We start from the raw sequence: 9,255 nt of genomic DNA, 5'->3' as shown, positions 1-9,255 counted from the left end.
ATTTCCAATAGCCTTGTAATTTTTACTCCCTTGATCTCTTCTTGGATTACTTCCACCTCTTGACAAGCTTCCTCAATTTCAATTCCTTGTTCAAATAGCACATTGGTTGGTGCGAAATCATCTTCAATGATGGGGTTTTCCGCTTGCTCAACTTCTTCCAATCTTTCATCATTCACAATATATCTTGGAGGTTGCACATTATCCTCCTCAACATCAATTTCAAGCTCAATGGAAGAAGATTCTGCAACCTTGGAATTCACCTCACACTCAACTTCTCCTAGATCTTCAACCACTTCTTCTTCTTCAATGATCTCGGCTTCCTCCACTTGTTGCAAGACATACTTCATCTCCTTGTTCTTAAGTTGAGATTCTAAAATCTTCTTCATGCTTCGCTCTTCAGTTGATTCTCCACATTCATCCGTGGAAATATTTTGTTTGTGGCATGAATCCCATGAGTCTAAGTTGGATTTTATTTTGGCAAGGTTAGCCATGATAGCCTCGTGCCTCTTTTGGGATTCCTCTTGCTCCTTTTGAAATATGATTGCTTTAAGCCGATCTATCGCTTCCATGAGATGATCTATTGGCTCTTGTTCCACTTGGCTAACATAATTAAGATCATGTTGCTCCTGGATCGATGGATATGGGAATTATTCCATGACGGGTTGTGGTGGAAAGGAGAATTCATCATGTGGTTGAAAGTTCTCATATATGGGAGATAGTTCATGTTGGTAAGAGTATGGAGGTGATGTATATAGAGGTGGTGGTTCTTGGGAGTATTGATGTTGGAATTGTGGTGGCTCTAAGTATTGTTCATATGACTCATATGGTTGTTGGTATGGTGGATATGGATTAGGGTCATATGGAGGTGTTTGATGGTACGGGGCTTGTGAATATGGTGGTTGGGGGCTATGTTGAGGTGGGGCTTCATAGGCATATGGTAGTTGTGGTTGATAACCACAAAGAGGTCCACCATATCCATTAGATTGGTATGCACCATGGGTTGAATTATGCTCATATTATGCTCATAATAAATGAAATCAATAATTAAAATTAATAGAATTTGTAAAAGAACTTATAAAAATTAAATGAAGAAAGTTATCCTAAAGTAATCCAATAAACTCTAAACCGTAAATCTACATAATTAACTATTTAACCTAAACCCAAAAATCTAATTAACTCTAAATTAACTTACTTAACCTAAATTCTACTCTTCTAGATTACTCTAACTTCAACTCTAAACTAAACCCAACTTTATTTAATAAAAATTTTAATAAAACACTAAATTAATAAAAAATGTATAAAAGAAATTAATTATATAAATAATTACCTTAATTTAAAATTTACCTAACCTAACCTTATTTAATTTTTAATTAGAATAAATTAGTCTAACAAAAAATACAATATAAACCAAATCACCCATTTTATAAAAAAATTTAATAAAAAATTTGATAAAATCCTAAATTAATAAAAAATTTCTTAAAAAAAACTAATTTATCAAACTAATTACCTTTATTTATAACTTAACTTACCTAACCTTATTTAATTTTTAATTATACTAAATTAATTTAACAAATAATACATTAAAAACCTAATCACACATTTCATAAAAAAATTTAATAAAGTCATCATAAAACCCTAAATGAATAAAGAAATTATATAAAAAAGTATTCACCGAAAAATTACCTCTGGTGGTGGCGGCGTAGTGGTGGCAGTACGGTGCAATATTTTCTGGTGGTAGACACTAGGGTTCTTTTCAAAAAATAAAGCAAATGGAGAAATTGTTTACCTCTAGCGCTATGGTCCTCAGTGGCAATGATGACGGCGTAGTGGTGACCTCCAACGGCGACGGAACAATGGCAGCGGTGGGTATAGATGCGATAGAGTTGTGCTCCGAGACCCTACTGTAATGGCTGTAGAAGAGGGCTTGCGGCCGCTATCTTCGATCACTACAAAAAAAATCATTGAATACCGTCGAATTTAGCATCGGACATCAGCAGCGAGTTTACCAACGGATTTACCGGCGGATTTGTCAATAAATCCTTTGGGTGAAAAAATTGCCGTCGGATTTGGCTTTCTGACGGTAAATTTGCCAATAATAATTGGAGAAAAAAATTGGCGCGATCATTACCGTCGGATTTACTGGTAGATAAATTCGGTCCACTGGTAATCTGAATTAGTCGAACGTTACGTTTTGGTCATTCACAAAGCGTTCACTACAAGAAAATAGAACATTTGTAACAAAAACTTTGTAACAAATTTAAAATTGTTACAAAAAATTATTTTTTGTAACAAAAATTAGTAATTGTTACATAATAATAATGTTTTGTATCAACAATACAATTTGTTACAAAACATTTTGATATTTTGTAACGATTTGATTTTTTTTGTTACAAATTATATTGGCTTTTGTAACGAATCAATGTTTTTTTGCAAAATTTTAAAATATTTTGTAACGAAAGATGAAGTTATTGCAAAAGTTTAAAATATTTTGTAACAAAATATCTATTTGTTTCAAAAACTCCAATTATTTTGTAACAAAAAATTAATTTGTCACAAAATTCAATATTGTTTGTAACAAGTTATTTGTTTGTCACAAAATACAAGATTTTTAAGTAATTTTATTAAAGTTGAAATATTTTGTATAATTTTAGTAATTGAAAAATAAAAAAGTATTGTATAATTTAATTTAACTAACTTTTATTATGAAAAGTTATGAGTTATTATTAATTTGAATTTCTTATTTTATAAACTAAGTTATTAAGAGTAATTAAATTAATTTTATGAATATTTGGAGTTATGTTAGTTAATGTTCTTGTGTAAATTTTATAATTGGTTATTTTATATAATTCCAAATTAGAATTCAGTAACAGGAGTATTATATAATTGAATTTAAGAAATTTCTATTATGAATAAATTATGGTTTATTTTATTAATTTGAGCTCTTAAAGATTAATTAAGGATTTATCCGCTAGTAAATCCGACGGTAATCTTGTCCTAAATTCGAATCGTGAACCCTCTCTCCCCTCATTTTAGAAATACTCTCTCTCTCTCTCTCTCTCTCTCTCTCAAACCACCTCCAGTAGCCCCTCCATCACTGTCGGCCACCACCAACAGTGTTCAAAGACTACATGAACTCCTTACGTCGTGTTGGTTGCTCTATCGCTACCATTTTCGTCGCTCCGCCACTGCTGCTGTCGCCATTACTGCCGTTGTTGTCGTCGCTGCTCCTTGTGCCACCAGAGCTGCCTCCTTCCTCCCTCCAGGTATATTGTCCTTCTCCTTGTTCCTATTATTTTTTTAATTTATTTAAAAAAATACTAAACTCTAATTTATCTAGTTTTAATTTGTTATATATTAGAAAACTTATTTACTTTTCAACTTTTAGAATTGTCTCAGATGATTAATATTAATAATAGTTGATAACAAAATTTTTATTGGTTATGAATTGGTGTTTAATTTGGCTATTGTATTGGCTTAATTTATGACAACGTATGGTTGACGTTGTGGACAATAAATTAGTTAATTGTTAATATCATAAATAGTTTGGTATGATTGATTCTTCATGTAATGTAGTAGTATTAGTATAGCCTACTCTCTAATTCTCATCAATATTGCTCTTTAGATTTTTAATTTAATTTTGTTCAATTTTTGTAATTGAGAGTTTGGTGCATTTCAAATCTGAAATTTTTTGCTTATTTTTTGTAATATAGTAGTATTAATATAGTTGAATTTACTAGCGAAAAAATATGACAGTAACGAGCTGACGGTTATCAAAATGACACGTTTTATTTATTGATGTTATCATCGGATTTTTCTGTCGTAAAATCTGACAGTAACATTGGTGCCAATGAAATCCAAATTGGGGCCAAAATTTACCATCAAACTTTGGGACGGGTTATCAATTCCGACAATTCGAACTCGCCTGCATGAAGCCGGAATCGCTAGTAATCGCCGGTCAGCTATACGGCAGTGAATTCGTTCCCGGACCTTGTACACATCGCCCGTCACACTATGGGAGCTGGCCATGCCCGAAGTCGTTACCTTAAAAGAGAGATTATCCAGCTTTTCTTTAATTTCGGGTGAAATACGATCGGGCGGCCGGGGGGGAGGGGGGGAAGCCCTCCGGTAAAATAAGAACAATCCCGACATTCAAAGCCCCCTTTTTACCATTAGCAAAAACTTGTTTGATTTGCATATCATAAGGAATTCGAACAACCGCTTCAAATACAGTATCAAGAGGTATTATTTGTGGAACTTCAATATCCACGGACTTCTTAGTCAAATGACAATTGGCACATGCAATACCAACCAAATTATTACAGCAATTCTTCAAAAATTCTAACAGTAAAATAAAAAAAATGTTCCATCTAAAATCTGATAGTAATTCGAACGGTAATGAGTGAATTTTTTATAGTACTTTTAGTTATAAAATTTTTAATATTATAAACCTATGTTATGAAACTATTTTTCTTTTAAATTTAAATCGATATAAAAAATACATAAATAATTATATCTTCGAACAAGAAAAAACTATAATAATATAAACCTCATATTCAAGCTATATAGTGATAGGGTATCTGAAAGCGATGATTTTGACTAATATTACCCTAATAATGTAACCTTAATTATATTTTGTCTCACTTTTAATAACTTATTATAGTTATGGAAATTTAAAATATAATTGAGCCAAAATATATTATTATTTATGTAAATTTGACGATGAATATTTTAGATTTTAAAATTTTAGTATAAAAAATAATAGTTGTTGATTATTGCAATATTTCTACTATCAAATATATCGAGTGGAAACTGAAGAAACAATTTAATTATTTGGAAAACTCAATTACCTAATTTAAACAAAAAAGGAAAAAACACACCACTAAAGAAAATAAAAAAACGAAAAAAATTAAAACACATACTAATGGTAAAAAATATTATGATTAGTATAATAATTCTGCAATAAAATTTTATTTAATACAAATAATAGTAAATAATATTGCTAAGTTTTCACTTGACATAAAATTACAAAAAATTATATTAAAATATTATTTTTTTAAATTTTTTTAGAATATATATTTGATATTTTGTTAATTTTTTTTATCGTATTTTTAAATTTTTTGAAAATTTATTTATTTTTGATAATTTTTAAAATTATTTTTGTCTGTAATAATGTAAATTTTCAAGTATAATTTTGATAATTTACTCTTCTTTTGGAGAAAAGTTAAGTAACAAAGACTTTAATTTGAAACAGTTATGAATTTATGATAATTTGAAAACTAAATGGAAAAAAGGGGTACAATTAGCCAGGAGAATCAAATCAATTGACATTGAGTGTGGGACTTTTCTATACTTTTTATAATAACACAGTGTGTCTGAATAAGAATGAATTATTCTATCATTCTCATTCCGTTTTGTTTATATTGTTTACGATTCTTAATTCGATAAAAAAAATTCTTAAAGTTCTTCTACTATTTAATTCATATAGAACCAATTATTCACAATCATGTCTCTATAAACAATGGCCCACACTTGAAAAAATTGGTGCACATAACTGAGCCTTTTTTATTTTACAGAAGAAACCATTTTTATTTAAAAAAATCAAACAACGAAGACTTATAAGTTATAGATAGCACAAAAAATATTAGGTCTACACTGAAAAAGATTAATATTTTATATGTTGGATTATAATTTGAAAAAAGGTATTTTTTTAAAAATATTAATGAGTAAAAATAAGGACATAACTAATGCTCCTTTATTTTTAATCTACATTAGCGTGTTGCGGCTCATTTTATGGAATAAATATTGGTGTTGTCCAATGTAATGATTATATGGACAAATTTTTTTCTGTTATGGTGTCAGGCTTAAAACGTAAGATACATTTTAGTTTTGGCTGATTCTTTCCTGTTATAGTATCATTTATTAATAAATTATTATAAACAAAACAAACGCGGTCTGCGTTTTGTTTTTTTGCATGATTTCCATTTTTTTATTTTGTTTTAGCCCATGCAGCCTGCGTTTAGTCATAGGCAGTATTTTAATTTTTTTTGAAACCACAAATCGCAGCTTGCGTTTTTTTTTTTTTTTGTCAGATTTTTTTTTGGAAGATGCAAAACACAGGTTGCGTTTTATGAACTGTCAGAATTTTTTTTGGAAAACAGAAAACGCAGGTTGCGTTTTGTTTAAAAAATATATTTTAATCAAGAGTTCCGCCTATAAATACGAAGCAAGACTCTCATTCAACTTGCCTCACTCTACTTCCACTCATTCTATTCTTCTTTTTTGCACATATGTCGTAGTTCTTAATTTTTTTGGCAGTTAGGTGTGTCAAAAAAGTCGGATTATGTGAGGTTGAAGTTATGAAAAATATTGTAAATTTGCGAGTGTATTATAACGGTGAGGTTATACCATACACACATGAAGGAGTGACTTTTGTTTGTGAATGTCCGTTGTCATTTGCTATTCCATGTACCATGAGTTTTGTGGAGTTGCAAAATGGTCTTTGTAATAAGATTAATAACCACGTTTCGAAAAGGGTGAGCAACATTTTATACAGAAATCCTGTACAAGTATTTGGTGGGCTGATACACTTTCGAATGATGCCCATCACTGACGATGCCAGTATGTAGCAGATGTTATGTATTTATCAACAAACCCGATTTCACGTGTCGATGATAGAGCTGTATGTTGAGTTCGAACAGCAGTCGTGGTTGGGTGCGGTGGGCGAGGAGGTCAATGTTGATGAGCTCAGGGATATAAATTGGGAAGAAGATAATAATGACAGTGAAGAAGAGTTCGAAGCCAACTATGAAGTCGATGACGAAAACGATGACGGAGACTTGGCAGGCAATCCGGCGGTGCAAAATGAAACGGATGTGATTGTAAGCCAGCACCTGTTCAGTGTTCCGTCTTTTATGCGGATTCTAGATCTCGAAGCCATGCATGCCCCAGAATTTCCTAAGTATGCGAACATGGGTATGTTATGATTATTAATTCAAGTTACCTGTAGTGTTTATTTTATTTGCCTTGTCTGACTGATGGTGGTGCGTATGTCGTAGGTGAAGGCAATGTTTGCGGCAAAAGATGGTGAGTTTAGGGTTAGAATGGAATTTGGTTCGAGAGAGTCGGTTATATCTACAATCAAAAGCTATGCTATTCCTAGAGGAGTTGATTACACTGTGTATGAATCTGAGCCGCAGACATTCTATGTGAAATGCAAGGGTTATGGTGCAGGGTGCGATTGGCTTATCCGAGCTAGCTTAATTCAAAAGAAAGCTTGTTGGGAGATCAGAAGATACAATGGCAAACATACGTGCACTATGGGCACGATTTCACAAGATCATGCCAAGTTGGACTCAAACACAATTGCAGAGGCTATTAGGCCGTTGGTCGAAGCAGACCCGTCGATAAAGGTGAAGTCCATTATTGCAGAAGTTCAATCCAGGTTCAACTACACTGTAATTTACCGCAAGGCTTGGTTGGCAAAGCAGAAATCTGTTGCAAAAGTTTTTGATGATTGGAAAGTTTCTTACCAGACTCTGCCAGTATGGTTTAAAGCAATGACTGTGAAGATGCCAAAGTCTGGTGTGCAAATTAAAACGCTCCTCGTTTACCGTGAGAATGAGGAGGTTCAAGGTGTAAGAGTACTGCACTGCATTTTTTGGAGCTTCTATCCGTGTATTGTAGCGTTTAGGCACTGCAAGCCACTGGTGCATGTTGATGGCACGCACTTGTACGGTAAATATAAAGGTGCACTTTTGGTTGCGGTTGCACAAGATGGGAACCAAAACATTGTGCCCATTGCATTTGCAATAGTCGAGGGTGAGAAGGCAGACGCGTGAGAGTTTTTCTTGACCAATTTGCGGAGATATGTTGTTACCATTGATGGCGTGGGCAATATTTCTGACCGCCATACCTCTATTGACGCTGCAGTAGTTCGCAGTAACGGTGCATGGTCACCACTCAAGAGCGTGGCACATATACTGCATCAGGAACATCGGGTCCAACTTCTTAAGGAGGTTCAAGGTTCTGTATTTGCATAAACTGGTGGTTAACACGTGTTTCATTTCGCTGTTATGGTCCTATTCATAGTAATTTTGTGGTCAATCCTTACGATTAAATGAATTGTTGAACAGGCTATTCTAGGACGGAACAAGAGTACAACAAAAACTACCAGAGGCTTAAAGAGCGGGGTGAGGCATATACTAAATGGTGCGATGACATCGATGTTGAGAGATGGATGTTGGCATTCGATGGGGATCATCGTTGGGGACATATGACGACAAAATTGGTAGAGTGCTTAAATTCTGTCCTAAAGGGTACACACAACCTTCCTGTGACTGCCATTGTTAGGTCTACTTTCTATCAGCTGAATGAACTATTTACTCGGAAGAGCGTCGAGACTCATGAGCATCTCCGCAACGGATTCACGTATTTAGAGTTTGCAACGAAGAGAGTTGAAGAAAGCTTTCGATATGCAGGAAACATTGTGATCAACCGGTTTGACAGGCAAAATGAGATGTTTGAGGTTCGTGAGATACAAGATGGTTCCGTTTACACGGTTAATTTTACGCAACGACACTGCGACTGTGGCCATTTTCAGGCCGAACGACTCCCATGTCGCCACATTCTTGCATGTTGCACTAACCAGCGTCTTGATTGGCAAGTATATGTGCACGATGTGTACAAGATGTCTAAAATTTGCAACCTGTACAGAGGCGAGTTTGTTCTGATGGGTGACCAATCTACGTGGCATAGATATGAAAGAGCGAAGGTGATCGCCAACTGGACATTGAGGCGCGTGATGAAAGGAAGACCGAAGTCAACCCACTACTTGAATGAGATGGATTCGCGGGATATGCGTGGTCCTCGTCGGTGCACTATATGTGGACGTGAGGGACATAGCCGCAGCCGATGTCCTCAGCGTGCAGGTCCAAGCACCGCTCGAGGTCATTAGTGGTTATCCTTTTCAATGTAACCTTGTTATGACCTACTTCACAATTATATGTAACTTTTATTTAATCTCGTCATTTTTGTTAACCTAGTTAACAATTTGTAATAAGTAAAGTTTTTAATAAATAAGTATTTTGTTACAAAAGTGAAATATGATAATCTCAAACAGAGTTATACAAGACCAAAGCTAAATATATAATGATAATAATACTAAACTGAATACAACACTGAATACAAGATCAACTGCAATAGATTACTTCCTCGGCGCCTTCTTCGAATACAAAGATGTGGTGTATTTGTCAGGAG

At 33.7% G+C, this 9,255-nt stretch overlaps 1 protein-coding gene across 1 annotated transcript; it reads left to right on the top strand.

Annotated features, from left to right (window-relative positions):
- The first annotated feature begins 6,668 nt into the window (after positions 1-6,668).
- Positions 6,669-8,953, top strand: LOC112769974 (uncharacterized). Its single transcript, XM_025814414.1, has 4 exons — positions 6,669-6,878; positions 7,056-7,818; positions 7,930-8,022; positions 8,133-8,953. Exons 1-4 carry the CDS (start codon positions 6,669-6,671, stop codon positions 8,951-8,953), a joined length of 1,887 nt encoding a protein of 628 aa, XP_025670199.1.
- Positions 8,954-9,255: the final 302 nt, after the last annotated feature.

The sequence above is a fragment of the Arachis hypogaea genome, chromosome 18 (genome assembly GCF_003086295.3).
Source record: "Arachis hypogaea cultivar Tifrunner chromosome 18, arahy.Tifrunner.gnm2.J5K5, whole genome shotgun sequence".
In the NCBI taxonomy this organism is placed as follows: Eukaryota; Viridiplantae; Streptophyta; class Magnoliopsida; order Fabales; family Fabaceae; genus Arachis; species Arachis hypogaea.
This window is presented reverse-complemented; position numbering and strand designations above follow the sequence as displayed.

What these genes read in the sequence shown, in the direction of transcription:
- LOC112769974 (XM_025814414.1), top strand. Translation starts at nt 6,669, where the DNA reads ATGATAGAGCTGTATGTTGAGTTCGAACAGCAGTCGTGGTTGGGTGCG. An exon ending in TGCATTTGCAATAGTCGAGG is followed by an intron (nt 7,819 to 7,929) that starts GTGAGAAGGCAG and finishes TTGACGCTGCAG; the next exon opens with TAGTTCGCAGTAACGGTGCA. An exon ending in ACTTCTTAAGGAGGTTCAAG is followed by an intron (nt 8,023 to 8,132) that starts GTTCTGTATTTG and finishes ATTGTTGAACAG; the next exon opens with GCTATTCTAGGACGGAACAA.